This window comes from Pseudorasbora parva, chromosome 19 (genome assembly GCF_024679245.1).
Source record: "Pseudorasbora parva isolate DD20220531a chromosome 19, ASM2467924v1, whole genome shotgun sequence".
In the NCBI taxonomy this organism is placed as follows: Eukaryota; Metazoa; Chordata; class Actinopteri; order Cypriniformes; family Gobionidae; genus Pseudorasbora; species Pseudorasbora parva.
The window spans coordinates 5,768,543-5,791,048 of record NC_090190.1 but is presented as its reverse complement, the minus strand read 5'-3'; the positions used below and the strand labels follow the sequence as shown (position 1 = coordinate 5,791,048).

The 22,506-nt window shown below is 37.6% G+C and overlaps 1 protein-coding gene across 3 annotated transcripts in view; it reads right to left on the bottom strand.

The window, feature by feature from the left end:
• The window catches only part of LOC137048432 (electrogenic aspartate/glutamate antiporter SLC25A13, mitochondrial), a 53,505-nt gene that overhangs the window by 17,319 nt on the left and 13,680 nt on the right, over window positions 1-22,506 (bottom strand). For 2 of the 3 annotated variants that reach the window (XM_067426586.1, XM_067426588.1), the window contains 8 exons: window positions 20,243-20,382; window positions 17,376-17,522; window positions 16,189-16,327; window positions 10,635-10,728; window positions 9,581-9,665; window positions 3,965-4,049; window positions 3,258-3,416; window positions 1,949-2,001 (listed from right to left, as the gene is read on the bottom strand). In XM_067426586.1, coding sequence (XP_067282687.1) covers window positions 1,949-2,001; window positions 3,258-3,416; window positions 3,965-4,049; window positions 9,581-9,665; window positions 10,635-10,728; window positions 16,189-16,327; window positions 17,376-17,522; window positions 20,243-20,382 — 902 coding nt within the window. The remainder of the gene's footprint in view (window positions 1-1,948; window positions 2,002-3,257; window positions 3,417-3,964; window positions 4,050-9,580; window positions 9,666-10,634; window positions 10,729-16,188; window positions 16,328-17,375; window positions 17,523-20,242; window positions 20,383-22,506) is intronic. The other variant, XM_067426587.1, reaches the window with a different exon arrangement.

Sequence of the window (22,506 nt, the reverse complement as noted above, 5' to 3'; positions counted from 1 at the left end):
GTTGCTCAGAGTGAAAAATAAAAATGGAGATATAGTCACAATTGCAACAACTGGTCACAATTGTGCAGGGGTGGTAAGTACTCAAGTAAAAATACTTTGATACTTTACTTAAGTATTTTTTTCGGGGATCTGTACTTTACTTGAGTATATTTTATTTGCATCTACTTTTACTCTTACTCCACTACAATATTAAAGGCAAAGTGTACTTTTTACTCCAATACATTTCCCCATGCCCGCTCCAAGTATTAAGTATTTATTACTCTTGATTTCCAAACCGGTCTGGTCATTCATGGATGATCCAGTCGGGTATAGACTTGGAAAAAAGCTGACAAGTCAGGTTTGCCACACTAACTTTAGCTCAGTGTTTCCCCAACTTTTTTATTTTGCGGCACACTATTTACTATGAAAACATCGGTAACATTTTACAATACAGGTGCACTATTATAATTCATGCCTAACTAATGCTCAGATAACCATGAGTTAATGTATTACTAATGAAGAACTAAACCATTTATTAATGATTACTGCATAAGCAACTAATGAACATTCTATATGATTAATAGATTAAGTAATACATGAATTGCTATTAATTAAATATGACATCATTAATTCCCTAATAACATATTACATGAACTAATAATGTAAATTCATGTATTCAAAGCCATGCATTCCGACTCTCGGTTGTCTGTTTAATTAATCATTAATCATAACAATTGGCAAAATTATATCATAACTTTTTTGTTGAGGCACATGACTATTAACTAATTGTTACGTAATATGTCATTGTGGTTATGGCTTTTGAATTAATTTTGAATTAGTTAATAGTATCTTGCTCCTCATCTGTTTTATGCTGCTAATGTTATGGAACATGTCTATGTTAAGTTTAACCCCTATACTGCGTTAAGGTGCTTCATTGTCTCGTATTAATTGCAAATCTAACAAATTCTTATTTGCAGTATCTAATCTTAACATTTGTTCAATTAAAGCATTGCATATCAGTCCCAAAAGATTTTATCTGCTTATTGATATTTACAGTTCATTTGAATATTTACTTTTTACTTTCGGTACTTGAGTACCTTTTAAATCAGATACTTTTGTACTTTTACTCAAGTGATGTTTGAATGGAGGACTTTCTACTTTTACTGGAGTATTTTTTCATTAAGGTATATATACTTTCACTCGAGTATAACTTTTGAGTACTTTTACCACCTCTGCAATTGTGATATATTGAAATCACAACTGTAAAATATGAAGTCACAAATGAAATATAAGTGAGATTTTGAGATAAAAAGTCACATTATAACAAAGTGGCAATTGTGAGTTGAAAAGTCAAAACTTTGGGATATCAAGTTGGAATTTCAATATATAAAGTCAAAATTCTGGGATATAAAGTGGCAGCTGATATATAAAGTCAAATGTGAGATTAAAAGTTGCATAGTCAAAATTTACAGAGATGTAAAGTAGCAGCTAACAACTGAGATTCAAATGTGAGATTAAAAGTTTATATTTTTCTATATAAAAAAAAAATCACAATTCTGAGATATAAAATGCCAGATGACAGTTGATATATAAAATCAAACGTGAGATTCAAAATTGCAATTTTGAGATTTAAATTCACAATTTTGAGATATAACCTCACAACTGACATATAAAGCTGCAATTGTGACAATATCACAAGTGTTAAATATATAATCGCACTGTGAGATGCAAAGTCACGATTGTGAGATAAAAAGTGAGCCTGCTGATGACCAACTCAAGAATGCAAGAATGTACACCGCTTTGACAGGGGATCAAACAGAAAACAGATTCATTTCTTTTTCAAGGGGCTAAGGCGAGGCACTGAAATCAGGCAGCGGGCGGGCGAGAAAAGCAGAGGGGTGTATTTCTGAGGAGTTAAGGGCTTTGGTTTTAAGAGGCCACGCTGATGTGGTGAAGGCAGAGCACTTACTGTAAGCTTTATGGCTTTCTCGGGAGCCACGCCCAGAAGCTGCGGTACGAGGCCTATAATTAGAAAACAAGTTGATTAAAAAAGACAGGGGTGAGGGAAGCACGACTTTCCTCAATATAAAAGCTGCAGCGCTGCCTTCAATTCCCTATCATCCACACACTAATGAACACTATTGATGTGGAGTGCTTAAATATTGGAAACTTAACAGTACTACAAACTCTTTTTTCCCTTTAAAAACAGCCGTAACCAAAGTTTACACAGCCCTCAATTACAACACAGATTTCTGGCTTAGACAAAAATAAACTAAATAATCTGATTTAAAAGTGATGACCCCACCCCCGGCAGTAACAAACAAACTCAGTAATGTGGGCATACTGTACGCGTCCAAATAGGCCACACAGCGAGATAAATACAAACATTTCCTGCGTGCATGGCCTACATTTGTGTTTATATACAAGCAGAGAATTAGAATAAAAAAATATTTCTCAAACTTAATCATCCATTGAAAATCCTGTAAACAGTTATTGTTCTTGCATGCTGCTCATTTCTTTGTGTTTGCCAGGATGCTGCAAGCAGACATGCTAATATAAGAAACAGAATGAACCAGAAAATGAAACAATAATAAATAATTAAATAAATGATTAACTCTTTTTTGTTTCTTTTGAAGGTGCATCCAAAATGTCACATCAAGCTAGAATGGGAATGTGCTCTAAACTTTGTGTGTATAAGGTATTTTTATGCATTTGCTAAAAGCCAGGTCTGCCCACTTCCTTGTTAAAAACTAAACTACTGTATTTATATGTAAAACAAAAGCACTTTGTGCTCACTTCAAATATAGTGCTCTGTGTCATAAAGCACTGATAAGCTCTGCTAAAACGAGCACTGAATGTTCGTACCATCCCCTTTCTAATTCTGCACGGGTGATGAAGACCCCAGCCCCTCTTTTGTCATCTTTATGATTGACAAATACCAGTAGTTAGTGCTCTTCAATGGAGGTCACATGGCAATTGCACCTTGCAATCACAATTTGAATCTGAGACCGCACAGAATGCTTTAAAAACTCATGTTCCAGCTCTAAAAGCGGAGCAGATACTTATTATCTGAGCGCCATTGACTGCATAGAGCGTTCATGTTCTTCATTGTTAAGTTCCTGTGCTGGTATGTGCCCTTTCATGCTCTGCACATTGTCCCCTCGAGCAGCGAAGGTAGACTTAATCTCTTCAAAGCAGGTAAGGTCAGAGGGAAGATGACCTGCCCCTGGCTTTCATGAAAACGCTTTTTGTTGGCCTGGCCGCGCGGAGCCACTGACCTCTGTAGAGACCGAAGAAGCCCTCGTAGCGCACAACCTTCTTGAAGCAGTCAACGCTGTTCTTGTACATCAGCTCGTCGACGAAGGAACCCGAAGAACGCTGGTTCTGCATGCGGGTCTTCACAAGGTCGATGGGGTACACGGCGGTGGCACCCACGGCTGTCATGAGAGGAAATGTTTAAAACTATAAACCATATGGAAAAGCAAGACTGTTAAAGGAGATGCACACTTGATGGGGCTGACTAAGGACACATCAAACACCAAAAAAGACCGGATGGGAAGAAAGTAAGGATATATTTGCAGAACACATCAGTCAATTCTTATCTGACAACTTTGGGGTGGACACAAAGGGAATACAGCACCGACAGGCTTAATTAAAGAGTGAGTCGCCCTGCACTACCTCCTTATTACCTTGTCTCCTCCGAGAGAGCCAGTCTGGAGCCAAACACAGGCCCAAGCACCACCTCCTTACGTACACACAGACCAACACACACACACCTCTGATCGCTCACAGGTAAAAAAGAATCCACCCAGAAGGTTCCCATGGTGCATAACCTCATTAAACGGGAGAAATAGCCCCCTAAGAAGGCAATAGGGCAGGCTTTGTTTTTCTTTTTGTCCAGTCCAGCTACTTCTCGTGTGGAGGAGGGGCTGCTGCTGCAGGCTCAGGTAAAGGGGTGGTGCACAATGATCTATGACTGACTCACCTCCAGCCACGGAGCCCAGGCCGAACCTGTACGCTGACTCAGCCACCTGAACCAGAACAGAGCGAGACGCGTCCCCACCAGACTGCTGCGGACAGCAAAAAAACAAAACAAAAAAACAAGAGAATCTGAACTCTGAACCATGATACTTTTCAACAGATTCTAATATAATATAATATAATATAATTCATTATATAATTCATAATATAATGATATAATATAACAAAATACAATAATATGATATAACATAATCGATGTATAAAATGTATAATATTTTTTAATTTAAAAAATGGTTTTCAACATCGATAATGAAAAAGAAATGTCCACTGAGCACCAAAAAAACATACAATTATTAAACTGCATCAAAAACATAACAACATAACATAACATTATACATAACATTATACAGTGCCTTGCAAAAACATTCGGCCTTCTTGAACTTTGTGACCTTTTGCCACATTTCAGGCTTCAAACATGATGATATGAAACTGTAATTGTTTGTGAAGAATCAACAACAAGTGGGACACAATCATGAAGTGGAATGAATGCAATTTATTGGACATTTCAAACTTTTTTAACAAATCAAAAACTGAAAAATTGGGAGTGCAAAATTATTCGGCCCCTTTACTTTCAGTGCAGCAAACTCTCTCCAGAAGTTCAGTGAGGATCTCTGAATGATCCAATGTTGACCTAAATGACTAATGATGATAAATAGAATCCACCTGTGTGTAATTAAGTCTCTGTATAAATGCACCTGCACTGTGATAGTCTCAGAGGTCCGTTTAAAGCACAGAGAGCATCATGAAGAACAAGGAACACACCAGGCAGGTCCGAGATACTGTTGTGGAGAAGTTTAAAGCCGAATTTGGATACAAAAAGATTTCCCAAGCTTTAAACATCCCAAGGAGCACTGTGCAAGCGATAATATTGAAATGGAAGGAGTATCAGACCACTGCAAATCTACCAAAACCTGTCCGTCCCTCTAAACTTTCAGCTCATACAAGGAGAAGACTGATCAGAGATGCAGCCAAGAGGTCCATGATCACTCTGGATGAACTGCAGAGATCTACAGCTGAGGTGGGAGACAACAATCAGTCGTATACTGCACAAATCTGGCCTTTCTGGAAGAGTGGCAAGAAGAAAAAAGTGTTGTTTAAAGTTTGCCACAAGCCACCTGGGAGACACACCAAACATGAGGAAGAAGGTGCTCTGGTCAGATGAAACCAAAATTTAACTTTTTGGCAACAATGCAAAACGTTATGTTTGGCGTAAAAGCCACACAGCTCATCACCCTGAACACACCATCCCCACTGTCAAACATGGTGGTGGCAGCATCATGGTGTGGGCCTGCTTTTCTTCAGCAGGGACAGGGAAGATGGTTAAAATTGATGGGAAGATGGATGGAGCCAAATACAGGACCATTCTGGAAGAAAACCTGATGGAATCTGCAAAAGACCTGAGACTGGGACGGAGATTTGTCTTCCAACAAGACAATGATCCAAAACATAAAGCAAAATCTACAATGGAATGGTTCAAAAATAAACATATCCAGGTGATAGGATGGCCAAGTCAAAGTCCAGACCTGAATCCAATCGAGAATCTGTGGAAAGAGCTGAAAACTGCTGTTCACAAACGCTCTCCATCCAACCTCACTGAGCTCGAGCTGTTCTGCAAGGAGGAATGGGCAAACATTTCAGTCTCTTGATGTGCAATACTGATAGAGACACACCCCAAGCGACTTACAGCTGTAATCGCAGCAAAAGGTGGCGCTACAAAGTATTAACTTAAGGGGGCCGAATAATTTTGCACGCCCAATTTTTTTAGTTTTTGATTTGTTAAAAAAGTTTGAAATATCCAATACATTTCATTCCACTTCATGATTGTGTCCCACTTGTTGTTGATTCTTCACAAAAAATGATAGTTTCATATCATTATGTTTGAAGCCTGAAATGTGGCAAAAGATTGAAAAGTTCAAGGGGGCCGAATATTTTCGCAAGGCACTGTTCATATCATACATCACATCACATCACATCACATCACATCACATCACATCACATCACATCACATCACATCACATCACATCACATCACATCACATCACATCACATCACATCACATCACATCACATCACATCACATCACATCACATAGAAGTTATGAAAATCAAAGAGTGCCTTTTTCCAGCAAATTTTAATGTAGAATTGAATCAAATTGAATAGAATAGGAACTTATAAATAATACTTTGCAAAAGTTGGCAATTATATTTTAATATAATATAATATAATATAATATAATATAATATAATATAATATAATATAATATAATATAATATAATATAATATAATATAATCACAATGTTTTCAACATTGATAATAAAAATAAATGTTTCTTGAGCACGAAAAACATACAATAATTAGAATGTATCAAAAACTGGAGTAATGGCTACTTAAAATGTAATTATTACTTCCATTTGTTATTTTACCGTTTTGATGAATTTATAAATATTCTAAAATGAACGAGGAAAATAGAAGAACGAACAGGTTGCTGAACTTCTGAATTTCATTCAGCTTCCTGTTAGTTTAATTATTAACTGTTAGGATTTTACAAAATACTAAAACACTTCATTTAGTTTGATCCAACCTCTTTTGTTAATGAGAAATGTGTGGAAATTGCTGTGAAGAACAAGCGACGGCAACTCACGTTGAGCACATGAGTGTCTCCTTTAATAACCAAAACAAAATCATAACAACACTTCCTCAAGTGTGTGTTAACCCGTGATACGTCAACACGCATCAGAACATCTTAAAGGTACCACAATCCCTGAACAGTAATTAAGGATAAAGTACTGCATTAATACTCAGCAGTATATAACAACAAGGGCGAATTATGTACGTCACATTCACTACTCATGCTTTTTTTTTTTTGCATGGTGTTAGTTGAGACGGGCAGAAACCACAGTCAAGCGGGTCCAGCCATGGCGGTAGCCCCACAGTTAGAGAGAGCACAAGAAATAAGGCCAGCCAGAACCATCCAAGCATCCCATGCTGCATTCCCAGCCGGAGATACAGTCGCCCTGCCTACCCAGGACCACCTGTCAGGAACCTCGAGGTAACTGCCCGGACCGCCATTGTGCCCCCCTCCTCCCTCTCAGGCTCACTGAGGGGTTAAGGGTGTGGGATAAACTGTGTTTGGGGGGGAGGTGGTGAGGGAGAGCTGGCCAGCAGCCCATAAGGCCAGACCACAGCCCAAAGCGGCTCATTGTGGTGGGACTGGCGTCTCTGTCCCGGGCCCCCGCTTCGTACGGCCCTGCGCAAAGGAATAACTCAGCCCTCAATGTGTTTGGAGGCAGAACTTCTGATAAAATAAAGAGGGAATATCTAGGCACAGACACACTCTCTTTCTTTTCCCTGTAGAGTATTCAAGCCTTTCTGTCTGTTTTCATTTCCCCTCATCTCGCCATCAGACGTTGATAAGTTCCCTCGACTGCTGGGCTTGCGTTTCATTTACAGCTTTTTATATGTGTGATCTGTGTGCCGATGACAGATTCAGATATTCTCTTCTTTCACTGCTCTGGTCAAAGTGAAGGCTCAAGCTCAGCAGTAGTGGATGAAAAATTCCAGAGGGGCTGGAAAGGATGCGTTTATCAGAAGCATGAATTTATAAACACAAGTTCTCAAACTCTCTCTTTATCAACCATAAAAGCAGCCATGTAAAAAACAAAATAATGTGAGCCAATAACATTCATATCACATTTAGATAACTATAACTTGTCAAAATGTTTTGATAGGATATAGATGGGTATGAATCATATTTCTACAATGATAGAATAATAGAAACATTTAACAATCCGCTCCTTATTTTAGTTGCAAGCCTGCTAACCAGAGAGTCAGTGTCAAAATCGCTCAAGTGCACAAACATCCCCAGAATGCACCGTAAACGCCACTACACTTACTTATCGGAAATTCTGTCATGTCTCTCAAGAATATCATTCTCAGAGAATAAGGGCAAGTGTACATGCATGAAGTGTTTTTAATGATCTTTTATGCATTTTTTTGTCATTATTTATTCATTCATTTATTTATATACGGCTCAAAAGATTCAGCAAGGACCCATTCAATTGATAAAAAGTTACATTTACTAGAATAGGTTTTCAAAAACACATTGTTAGCCAACTATGTTTGCAAGTATTGTCATTATCAGCATAGTTCAACGAAACCATAGTTCCAGCGAACATTCGCAAACAGCTTCCCAAAGTTGTGTGGTCTGAACGACAGCCCTTGGCCTGTGGTTAGAAGCAGAGTTTCTTGTTTTCAGGGCATGTGGACTTAATAAATCCTTATCTTGAGCAAAATAAGCAAGCTGACATTCAGCACAATCTATGTCTTTTATGTGGAATATTTCATTTATTTCTTTTAGTTTGTGAAGAGATTTAAAGCACCGTTTTTGAAGTGTGCGCATGTGTGTACGTGCTTTAGTACATAATAACGAGCCTATGATTGAATCTGGAAATAAAGCAAAATGAGAATTAGTCCTCAGATGCCATGTCTGTCATTTATAGCAAAAAATCTGGCATTCATTTTATCAGCAGATTCATTTATATCATTAACCAATGCGGTTGAACAGCAAATTTGCGACAAAGTGGTTTTGGGAAAGATGGAAGTCAAGCAGCAAGTTACGTCGTCGTATGGGAACCACAACCCGTTGTGGAGCAACTATGCTGGAACCAGAGCTGATCGGACCGATTAAATTGTCAGGGCGGGCTTTATTCGATGATGGACAGATAATCAACAGTAACGTAATCATCCACGCCACCAAAGAGCACTTGGGTTGAATTAACTTACTAAACAGAGAACTTCACCTTTACTATTTCTCTCAAAAATGATTGTGTTGGTATTCCGTGTATCCTTAAATTCTTTTTACAACACCGACAAAGATAATTTACACTCGTCATCTTCTTCTACTTCTTCCAGCGTGAGTGCGGTTGAGTTCTGTTGACAACTATGCGTCGCTCAACACACGTCACTTACTCCGTTGCTCTGATTGGTTGTAGGTCTATCCAATTGAGTGCAGAGGCATTCTCTTTTCTGGTTCGGTTAAAACACACCACATAACCAATCAATGCCCAGCCCAATGGAGCATTATCCAATGTCAGGCTAGAAATGTCCTGTCCTTAGAATAACCACAAGGGTCAATGTAACTCTTCCTGTTCGAACCGCCTGCTACAAGCCGGACTCGAACCCGGGTCCGCCAGCATGAGAGTTGACATTCTAAGGAGGCTAAAGGCTGCAACCTCTAGCGTCAGTCACTAGAGCATCTCTTGAAGTCAGAGGAGTGAGGTTTACCTGCACAGTGACTACTAGCTGGCCTCCGTTACATCAAGACACTACTAACTAACTCAACCCTTTATTTAGCGTATGCTAAAAAAAAAGTTTTAGAAAGCTCTTTTCAGGGAGCTTATAAACAGTGACACAGATAGAGCGAATAACTCCCTTTGGAGGGACTTTGTGCTTTATAACTTTGCAACATTTTTCATGCTTAAACAGCAACACACTGACAAGTTGAAAATGTAAAAAAACATAATGTGTCCTCTTTAAGACAAGACTACATTTCGGTACACTTACCTGTCTTTGAATCTCAGCAAGGTTGTAAGGAAGAGCTCCCTCCTCCAGAGGTGCAATCATCTCAATGTCAACTAAGCCAACACGCCTGTAGACAGAAAAAACACAGGCAGACATAATAAAACAGCTAAACGTAATATTCAGCAATATTGTTGATCTGACACTGGTGTATGAGAACTTAACTGAGCTGATCTTTACAACAGAACCGAATCAACACTGAACTGACTTCAGCTGAAATGCATCATTTTCCTGTCAACACTGTAAAGCTGCTTTGAAACAATCTGTATTGTATAAAGCACTATATAAATAAAGGAGACTGGACTTGACACCAACAGATTCCAACGTTTTTCTACTTTTTTTAGAGCACAACATCTTGAGGAAGAGTGGTAGGTAGTGTGCCCTCACAAGTAAAAACCTCACAATCTTAACTCAAAATGAGTTGGGCAATTACAGTATCACATTGCAAAGAAATAATAATGTCCAACAAGCAATTCCAGATCACCGGCGTTTACTCCTCAGATACTTTAAGACCCACCCAGTAGAGCCATACGCCAGTTCATAGGTCAGGGTATCTGACTCTTCAAATATGTTCATGTGATATTTTTGGTTTTCAAGATGGGTTTAGCTCACCATGATTACACCGCTCCATGGCTCAGAGCAGATATTTAGTAAATATACTTCCAAGCTCATTACAGTCCTGGTAAGAAATGCAGCAGTTACAGTAGTGTGGAAACATGTGTGCTCGCTACATGCTGCAGGAAAGCTAGAACAAGCTGGACCGTGTTCAAAACCTCCTGCTGTACAATAATAGGAAGAGTCATGTATCATCGACTATGCAATTGCCAGAACAAGACTCAGAATAGAGAGACCAGAAAACTTTTCACATATAATTACAGAAGTCAAACAATGCCGTTTTTAGAAGGCGAGAGTGGCTAGAGGGCTCTGAAGCACAGAGGCTGAGCTGAAGTATGTTATGGCTGAGACTCGAACCCTCCTCTTGATGGGGAGAGGCTCTCAGACGATGATTCAGCAGGGCCCTGTCGCCATGGTGACTCACCCTCTTGGCTCAGACAGGTCAGCCAGCTGGAACAGGATGTCCACTTCCATAGGTGTCACCTGGCCAAACCTTTGGGCAGCAATGATGAACTCCTCTGGAAAACAGAAAGAGATTTGTATGAATTAATTATTAGCAATAAGTCTGTTTCACAAAGATATACAGTGGTTCCAAAAGATACACTACCGCTCAAAGGTTTGGGGGCGGTAACATTTTTAAACAAGTCTCTAATGCCCACCGAGGCTGCACTTATTAGGTAATATTCTGAAATATTATTATAATTTAAAATAACAGTTTTCTATTTGTTTCTATATTTTATAAAATATATAATTGATTAAGTATTTTCAGCATCATTACTCCAGTTTTCAGTGCAACATAATCCTTTGAAAATCATTTTAATATGCTGATTATATACTGCATGTACATGCAATGTCATCTTTAGTTTTGATTAATTAATCCATCCATGCTGAATAATTGATTTCTTGACAAAAAAATAATTTCACCCCAAACTTTTGAATGGTACTATATTTGCCCACATATAATATAAAACATTTTACTAAATAATAATATTAAATCAAGCGGAATCTGCAAACAAATGATGCAAAACCTTTTCTCCGTCGTTTTTGCAATTACCTTTAGCCAAACGCTAGTGAGGTCATTTTTAGTGGATGTATGAAGAGGGTGAATTATGTTTGAAAGTGAGCATCGCTATGTCCTGCTCCCTCAGAAGGGCACTTGAAGTAAACACTCTGAAGAGAGCAGGATGGCACTGTCACGTACACCCTATATCAAGAGATATTGTCACTTTATTGTCAATTAGAACATTACCTTGGAAACGCAGGAGAAAAAATTCACATTTATAGCTGTTAAAATGATTCTTTCACATCAAATATTGCCGGTTTTTGTCTTTAATTCAATATATCTCTGTTTGCAACATAAATATGTTAATAGTCCCAAGTCATTGGGTGCACAATTGATGGTTTAAATTAAACGTCAGATGAATTACATGAAAATGAACGAATGCCACTTAGATTATAAACAGTAAAATGACTTCCTCAAAAGTGGCCGTGCTCCCCAGTCCCCTCACTAACAGCCGTGTGCAAGGGCTCTTCATGATCATTTTCAAACCTTTTTGATCACATTCGCCTTGCAGGCATATTCATTAAAATAAAAGCCACTTGAATTAAAGTTTTACAAGGTCATTGTACTGATCGCAGTTCTATTAATAAACTATTACTTTTACATATTTTTACATGAATGACCAAACCGCAATCTGACTCGCGATGCAGCCTGGAATCAAGCACACCGTGTTTGAACGGAGAACTGGCACCCCGACGGAGCTTTTTTCTTTTGTCTTTTTTTGGGGGGGATTCCTTGCCACTGTCCCCTTTGGCTTGCTTAGTTGGGGACACTTAATATTCAGCAATATTAATGATTGGACTGCACTGACACAATAAAACTGCATTGTAAAAAGAATAATTTAAATAAAGGTGACTTGACTTGACTTGACTTGACATAGACACATCTCAACATGATTACAATTCATTCAAATATTAAGTAAATCACTGAGTCCGGTAATGTATTGGATATCAGTTGGTTGTGCAGGTTAAGTGTAGAGTGGTAATGAGCAGAATGAACACAGGCCGGTTAACAGAGGGATTCCCACTGCACTGGTATAGAGTGACTAGTCTGAAAAAGGCAGCAAGTGTTCTAACACAGAGCCCTATTGAATCTAGCCCAGCTCAGCTTACCCCGGCCTTAAACACGCTGTGAAGTGTGAAGAACGCTCCAATCAAAGATCACGCAGGGCATCGGTCTCTTCAGCGCCCTCCAAAAACAAACACAAGCTACCGATAAGTGTGAGGAACATGCCGCCAAGAGCATTGGGCGTGCCAAAAATCATATTTGATTCTACAAAAAGTTGGCCTTTCAAGCATCGGAGTGGAAAGGTAAAGAAATCACATATTCGTGATCGGTAGCGATGGAATAACTGTGATGAAATAATGCTTTAGAATGGGCAAAAAAAGAATGCTTTTATACATTTGCAAGCTGTTTTATTCCGCGGCCTTTATGCGAGGTGATGTGTTCCCTATTTTCCCCAGGTGGCGAGCAATAGCTGTTGCAATGACGAAACTATGCTTCGGCGTAGCGCTCAAAACATACGGAACCAATCAGCTGAGGGTCAACAAGAGAAGTAGACATGGAAATTCGCACGCACAGGTCCCAGCGGAGCCCGATGGCGGCCTACAGCCTCTGTGGGAACAGCAGCGGTAAATGTAGCCTCTCCACCCCTGGCCCCGGTCTCCACAGGGCTGATAGCATCGCAGGCTGGGTGTGTACAGCAAGAGTGTGTGTCCAAGACGCACAGCTCCATTGCAGCCAGACTATGAGGGCTGTTTCACAGGTCAGCAGTTGGCCAGGGAGACACAGACCAAAGGTTTTTTAAGGTTTTGGAGGCTTTGTTTAAAAAAAAATGCTCTCCTTGGTGGGCTACTGACAGGTTTTCTAAGATATTTATCGTCTTTTGATGAGTTAAAGTTGACGTATATACACCTTACCGGTCAAAAGTTACGAAACATTATGTTTTTGAAAGTAGTATCTTGATTTCACCAAGGCTGCACTTATTGGATCAAAAATATAGTAAAAACCGTAATACTGTGAAATATTATTACAATTTAAATTAACTGGTTTTTGGCGTAATATATTTTAAATGTAATATATTCATATTCCTATGACGTCAAAGCTGAATTTTCAGCATTATTACTCCAGTCTTCAATTTCATGTGATCCTTTGGAAATCATTCTAAGATCATTTCTTATTATTATCAATCTTGAAAACTGTTTTAGCTGCTTATTTATTTATTTATTGAAATAATGATACACTGCCATACAAAAGTTTGTGGTAAGTAAGATTTAAAAAAGAATTTTTTTTTTTTTTTTTTTTTAAGATTATGAAATTAATAAATATCAGAAAAAGATTCTACTTATTATAAATGTTATTTCAAAATTCTATTGACATGGAAAAAATAGTTTCCACAAAAATATTAAGTAGCACAACTGTGTTTAGCATACATTATAATAGTAGGAAATGTATCTTAAAGGTGCCCTAGAATGAAAAATGTATTAACCTTGCCAGAGTTGAATAAAGAGTTCAGTACATGGCCATCACATACAGTGAGTCTCAAACACCATTGCATCCTCCTTCATTTGTAAATTTTGTTTGTGAAAAACACCACGGCAAAACAGGCTATTTTCAACATAACGCCAGACGTGACGCTATCGCTGGGATCATTAATATGTACGCCCCCAACATTTGCATGTCAGCCCATGTTCATTGTCAGGCGGATGCGCAGCCGTCGGGAGTTCAGCAGATAAACAAGCGTCACGCGAGGAGAGCCAAAACGGCAGATCATGGAAACAAATGTCATGTTCCAGGCTGTGCAGGGGACGTGAGGACTTTTCATAGCCTTCCCACAGATAAACAATGCCAACAGTCATGGTTGATGTTTATTTACAATCGGATACCGCAACAATTTGATTCAAAGTTGTTCATTTGCTCGGCCGATTTCACCACGGAGAGTTTTTCTAACCTAGGGCAATATAGCAGGATTCGCTCAGCGTCTAAAACTGAAGAAAGGGCCGACTCCAACCGTATTCCTGCAAGCAGTAGGCAGTGATTTTATCCACTTCCAGACTGTCAAACCCATTTCTGATTAAATTGAAAGTTTCTTAGTAAGACAACATTACGATAATTTCCCCTGTGTTGTCTAGATCTAACGCAAGATGCTAGTATTGGAAACTCCAGTAGCACACATAACAGTTTGTCAAATGGCAAAGGTATTATTTCCTGCCAGTGTTGTCATAAAAATACAACAGTAGATGCGTGTGTCGATCCCTGTTGACGGATTGAAACTTAAATTAGCCTATATTTCATCATTAACACATAACTCAGAAGCGAACTACGTTTACTACTACTGTTACAACTCGATCCTTGTAACTAACGTCACCTTCTTCAAAATCTAAGTTGAAATGATAGTCATTTGACAAGGCTTCTAGTCAATTTGTTAAATAAATATACATTTTTGAGAACTGAAGTATGATTATTTTGCAGCGGGTGAGTAGTAAACATGACACTGACTATTTTGAGTGGCTTATACATTACTTTTGGCTAAATAAATCTTCTTTTAAATGAGTTCTGTACTGTCAAACTGTAACATTACTGTAAACAACATATTTACACACTACCCAGTTCAGTTCGTGATTTAAAGTTGAGAAGCTATCATTGTAAATTCATTGCCATGACGGATGGTAGATGTGTTAGCTGTCAATGAGCCAGTGAAACAGCCAATCAGATCAGAGTTTAACATTAATATTCATGACTCTTCCAAATAAGGCAAAAACAGAGCATTACATCCTAGGGACAATTTATAGGGTTGTAAATGGACCTGTAAAACTGTATCTGGACAATTTTTGACCTTTAATGATATATATTTATATTAAAATGACAATTTTTAAACTGCATGATAACATTTATAGGAAAACTGTAAACAGAAAAAAAATTGTTTCAAAATCGAACGAATCTGAGCAAGATGTACTATTTAAATACTATAATTATATATTAATTTATACTGCATTACATGAATAATACACATATACATGACAAGCGAACAGGTATATCTCCAGCAATGCAATATGAGCAACATTGTGTTTTTCGTGGCATATCCATGCTGCGTACGAAATCGCATACTGTATAGTAGGTTTGATTTGAAACTTACTTCACGACCATTAAAAAAGTATAGTATGTATGTGTGTCATGTGAATGAAATTTGGACGTACCACATCCGCCATGTTGTCATCGTCATGTGCCCCACGGCGTCAGTTGCGTTGCTCCCCTGTCATTCACAATTCCTCTCCAGAGTACTTTTCGTTTTATGAATATTATGATTTCGGGCATACTACTCAGCTCATATAGTTTTTCAGTGACACTTTATTTTAATATGACGTACTTACATGTAACTGCATCTACTTACTATACACTCTAAAAAATGCTGGGTTAAAAACAACCCAAGTTGGGTTGAAAATGCACCGACCCAACAATTGAGTTGTTTTAACCCAATGGTTGAGTTGTTTTAACCCAGTGGTTGGGTTAAATGTTGCTTAAGACAACCCAATTGCTGGGTAAGAACAACTCAACCATTGGGTTAAAACAACCCAATTGTTGGGTTGGTGCATTTTCAACCCAACTTGGGTTGTTTTTAACCCAGCATTTTTTAGAGTGTAGTAATAATAGTAAATTATGCATAATTACAAGTAACTAACCCTAAACAAGCCCTAACATAAATCTATAGTAAGTACAAGTAGTTAATTAATATTAGTCAGTACTTATTTGAGTAAGAACAATTTAACTACGTCACCGTAAAAAAGCGTAACCTGTTTTTCACATACTATAGAGTATGGAAGTATGAATATTCGGACGCAGCGCCAGTCAGTCTAATCAGGGAAGGAAGGACAAGTCAAAACAAAACAAGATTTTAAAAAAAGAAAAGAAAAACACTAACCTTTAGTAACTTCCACATCTCTGCGGTTGCCTGCCAGGGTGGTGTAGATCTTCCTAATGAGCTCCATGTTGTTTAGCAGAGAGTTGAAGCCATTAAAGTAGGAAAAGCTGACCTGATGTGACGTACTGCCACCGGCTGCCTGCAAAATTGGCAGACGCACACACAGACATTTGCACGAAGACACCCTTTTATGAGGGACAGAGGTGATAAATAGCTAAGATTTCTATGGAGTACCAAACATTAATCAAGCTACAGTGCGGCGACATCTTTAGCACTTCCACCCCACAGAGCGCTAAATAAATACATGTGTTTCACAGAGAGCCACACTGGTAATTTCAGAGGGATTCAAGCTTGAGGGCCATTTTTAATTAAGCTGTTTTATGAGAAGAGGGACATATAAAGTGGAAAACTAACATGAGGTAAACCTTTAAATAGCATCTGACAGAACGCTCGGTGTAAAAGCTCCCTTCGCCACTCTGGTGATAAAAGAAAACGGAGGGAGGAAAAAGAAAACTAGGAAGTAACCAGCTAAAATATTAAGAAGTTATGAAATTCAACATTTTTCAAATGTATTTGATGACTTTAGAGACTTTCTGAAGTGCAGTTTAGCTGAAAGATCGCTTGCATAGTTGTCTTCAGGCCCGAGAGGGTTTGGGAAAGGAAAGCGAGAGCAGATTGTCTCTCACTAGATGGCGCTGTGTGCTTTGCAGAAATGGTGACGTCTACCTGAAGCCACAAAAATCAGACCTGCTCTGAAGTTTCCTTAACCAAGATGTCATTTGTAAAATCCCTGCATAAACCTGGCCACAAAAAAAGTATAAACCTTTATGTAGATGTGATAAAATGTTTATACCTCCTGTCTTGTTTTGCAAGGCATCTAAATTAGAGGATTGAGTGTATAGACTGGGTCTGACGAGCGTATTGTCTTTAATTTATTTCTAATGGCCTTGAAATTGTGTGTTTACAAACATCTCCCTGAATCCCAAGGTTTATGAGGCACAAACCGTGGAGAAAATGACAGACTCCACGGAGTGTGTATAAAACAGACTGCTCACACACACACACACACACACACACACACCTTGCAAACAAATATCTCCCGGTGATTTACGTGACGAAGAACAAAAAAGCCTATCCCAAAACTGTCATGCAGTACAACACTCGCTGAAAATGAAGACTAAACTCACTGCAACTAAGCATTCCTCCACAAATGGAGTGAGCATGTGGGGTCTGATGGTCACCATGATGTCCCTGAAGTCCAGAGCCGTGATGGCGCCCGTCCTGGCCTTGTCTCTCTGTGCAAAAGCCTGCCTGGCGTGTTCAAGCTGCATCTCCTGCAACACAGTGAATGTCAGTCTGTATCTGCATGCTGGTTGTTTAAAAAAAAAAAAAAGATATAGATATATTACATGCATGTGATTTTATAATATAAAGTGAGATGTGTGCTGTACAACTGGCATTTATGAACACGTAAATCATTTCTTTAAAAGGTAAAATCAGCTTCAGATGATATTAAAAAAATGTATATACCAGTTATTAAATATAAAGACCTGAATCAAAATGCAACATGCTTAGTTCAAAATATAATAAAAATGTGTATTAATTATAATATTATATTTAAAATCATAAATACTAATGAATCATTTTATTTGCAATATTATTTAGAATAAAAAGACCGGTGTTTTTTGGTATCAACACATTATTTACAAAAAAATACATATTTATGGGGGGGTATGTTTTTTTTTTTTTTTAGAAATATTTGCCTGTATATATATATATATATATATATATATATATATATATATATATATATATATATATATATATATATATATATATATATATATATATATATATTCTTTCGTTCTTTTTATTATTATTTTGAACCACAACCAATAAAAAAAGTTAAATATGAACATACAGTATTTGTGTTACAACATAAACACAAAAATATCCAAAATAAATTATTATATATTTAAATTATACATAAACTGCATACATAAATATAAAAAAAATATTAAACATATACATGCATGCATGTGTATTTATATATAAATAATTACACACAGTACATATTTTATGCAAACGCAAACTTTTATTTTGGATGCGATTAATCGCTTGACAGCACTAATAAAAAACAGTATCAGGTTCTACATTTTAGTAGTTTATGTATTAGTTTATTTAGCTTTGAGACATCTGACACAGAGGAAACTCTTTTTGTCAATCGTGCAACTCATCTGGAGCGGTTGCAGTATCTATCACATCAAGAGATGAGAGTGACTGTCTTACACAGCTCAGGCTTTTAAAGACAGTTGTTTTTCTCTCTCCCCGCATAATTGAGCAGCCGGTCCAAAATACTGGAAATATAGGTCTGCTGCGCGAATATGGACGCGTCTTCGTATAGAAAAAACGCCTGCGCAAAAAACACTATTACAGAAAATGTCAAATCTTTGAATGTCAGACTCCATGCTAACCTATTTCTGATATTACAGAAATGTCACTGTCCTCATAAAAACACAGCAACAATCCTGTTACTGATTGTTACGGGTAATTTCTCTATTATTAACCTATTTTTCACATCAATATACTTATTTGAATATTTGCAAATCAGACGCTGGAAAAACAAAAAGGGGTTTATTTCGAAAAACACATCTTATGCACACTCATGTGCCTTGCCTTTCACAAACAATGTTTTAAATGAGGAGGAAATGCCAGTAGCACTGTAAATAAAACAAGAGCAGAGGCAGAGGTAAATAATATCTGGCTGCAGATTTTTTTTCTGTCTTGCATTGTGCTGCTCCAGCCACAAGCATGTGGAATTGCATAATAATTGTGGCTCTGAACCTTACAGTTTACAGTTAGTCTCTTAAAACCTTAAATTACTGCAACTGTGAGTGTTTCAGCAGCATGGTTTTTATTTGGGAAGGAGAAGAACAGAACCTCCGAAAGCCAATATTGAAACCATCATGGCATTTATTGTGCCTTTAATCGTCTTTGGATTCAAATAAAAACATTTGATGAGCCACCTCTGTTTGGGTCAATTATTTCAATTGAAGCGCTGGCATTAAAAGCACATTTACACAGCCAAACGGCTGCTTAAAAATATCTGAGAAGTCTTAAAGATCTCATCATCAATGTTCAGGTTAAAGAAACTGCAAGATGTTAGACCTTTGGCTGAGACCGTAATACCATTTCTGACGGAAGAGCCAGATTTCCGACATGTCATATTTGCAGGTGGTCATACTGACGCAACGTTTATAAAGGAAAGGAAAATGATTTGAAAATTTGTGGGTTTCATTGAGACTAAATTCTCTCATCTGTGAAGCTGCTGTTTTTTTTTACAGAACTGCATGATACTGGATCAATTTTGGAGTGGATAAAATCTAACACCGGATTTTAAAATCACTCCAAATGACCATACAAAAGTTGCCAATTCAAAGAAAATGAAATAAATGAAACAGGAAATGTGTTTTTTCATCGTTTTCGAGTTCCAAAAACAAAATTAATCCCGTCTTGGCCACAAACACAATATCGGCGTGTTTTCTCGTAGTTTCCCCAAAACCCATCTGGTCCAAGTTAAGTTTAATATAAAAAGCTCATTCAGATATACTGAGCGTAGATGCAAACTTGGCACGGCCGACCCCTCACACCCCCTCTGCCCGCTCTCAGGTCTAGACGCTATATTGGAAAATTTCTAGCACACCACAAATACAAAAGGAATACTGCTATTCTTCTTGTAGGAGAAAAACTTTACCTGTTTTAGGGGAATCGCTAGGCTGCACTGAGGTTACGTCACCTAATGAGAAACAAATGCTGGCGTAGGAATATAACTCCAGTGTTTCATTAATGACTAACTAGGTCAATATGCCTCGTTGTGCTGCGGGAACCCGTGCCCAAATCTGTGTCAATCTAGGCGAGACCGGGCACAAAATACACCAAACAAGACATCACATCGATCTGAGCTCTGCGGCAGTACGTGATGGGGATGGTATGAAAGTGAGCGTGGGGGAAAGGTGGACAGAAGAGAGAGAAATAAGACAGCAGTCATACCCACCAGCAGAAACTGAGTGAACTCCCCGTAGTTAAGGTGCTTCTTCCTCTCGGCGCCAAAGTGAAGCTGAACAAATTCTGAGTTCCAGTTAAAGGGGATGTGCTGGTGAATAGTGGTCTGACCGAAAACCTGTTTCACATCGTCTGAAATCAGAGATAAGCCTGGCGTTAGAAATGTCATTGTTGAGGATTGAGTTACAAAAATGACGCATTGTTCGATTTCTATTATTGCACCAGCAAAACGCATCCAAAAAAGTAAGGCTTATTTAGAGACAAAACGTATCAAACTGATTGGTTTTGTTCATTTAAACATGTAAATAAGCAATTATAAAGCATTGTGACAAAATATAAAAATAAACATTATGTAATGTATCATATAAAAAGTGTTTATAAAATATTTAAGATTCTGCACTATTTGTAGAAAATAAGTACACAAAAAAAAATGTAATTACATCAAATTGAATAACCCTTACATATTTTAACTGAATAATGAAACAATCCTTAATATATTAAATTAAAATATGTAAGGATTATTCATTTCTATGGAATTTTACGGTTAATTCAAATGCGAAAATCTTTAAAAACAAAACAAAAAGTGTACATTTACAATGTTACTTTCTAGATGTGATCTTACTCTTTAGATCCTCTCAAATTATATTTATAAATATGATCATCAGGTTATGGCGTTCATTAAATCAAAAATCCTAACGTTGTGGTATTCATGTTAATTTGTTAAACTGTTCACTCATGCAGATGATAAAATAGTAAATAGTGCTGTCAAATTGATTAATCGTGATTAATCGCGACTAAAATAAAATTAGTTAATATATATAATGTGTGTGTGTGCGTGCGTGGGTGCGTGCGTGCGTCGTATATATATAATGTACACACGCACACACACGCACACAAACATTTATGTTACATGCAAGTAATCGATTTGACAGCATTAGAAATGAAACATTTTTATTAAATTAGACCAACAAAAAAAAAAAAAATCCAACAGGCCTTGCCCCATTTATGGCGAGTTATATACAGTAAGCAGTCATTTAGCAGATGCTTTTTATAGTATTACAACAGAGTTCCACTGTGGAGCTACTCCAGACCTTTATTTTATCAGTGTTTATGAACCTGTCAACACTTCTCAGTCCTTCTTTCATTATATCACTTCGGAGTTGCATGGCAGCCTGCAAGTTTATTACCTCTAATTCACCTAATTGAAGTTGAAGGGGGGAGGATGAAAAAAAATGCTAGTCATGCATTAATTAAAACCTCAATTTTCCAAACCCTTAAAAAATAACCCTTCATAATGTGATTTGCAATGACAGGGTTTATTAAATGGTGAAAAAAGACTGTTTAATGTAACAGCAAGAGACCTTTAATGCTTTTAATGACATTAAGAGGGTTATAAACGGGAGTCTCCAGTTCACTTTAACACAGAGCAGCATTTCATTTTCCTACCCTCTGTAGTGCATCACAATAAAGTGATTTTGACATGACCATAATCTTAGTCAGAAGTTATTTGCTATTTACTTTGAGGTGATTGCAGCAGTTGAAAAACAGGTGTATGAGACAAATACTGCCTGCATTCTCATTACAGCTCAACCTAGACATAATACTGACGGCATGAGCAACAAGAAACCTTTGAACAGCACTGAAACATAACCGAGTCATATGAATATGAAATATGCATATGTGCATGCATTATCTGATCTTATTTCCTATTGACTAAAACAGGTTGATGAAAGTCTCTTTCTCTCCGCCTAGGCTCTTTGGGTAGTGCATTTGAAATGAGCTGATCTGACAGGTCTCGCCTACAAAAGGCAAATTAGACTATTTAAGTCAATTAGGGAAATGTAACGCATGAGACACACACATGCATTCTTCTTGTGCCAAGTTCATTTGCAACATGAATGTAACTGCAAATGCAATACTATGCCCATACTATTTGTGTATTAACATCCTTTGTTCTTAGTCTTGTCTGGAATCAAATAACCGCAATCAATGTACAGCGGAAGATTATACTGATGTATGTTTGAAATCGATCTGCATTTTTAAGATCTCTGACAGTGGCTGAATAAACCGGATTAAGAGTTTTACCTTCACTGATCCTGCAGTACTTTGCTAAGTGACAGGAATCTGTCTGTCTAAGCAAGCTTTCAGATTAGACTACTTAACATTAGCCCTTTGTTTTGAGGTTGGTGACTGAATATTAAGTTGCTTTGGAGATAACCTAATATATGGTAACCTAATTGATTATGCAGTCACATT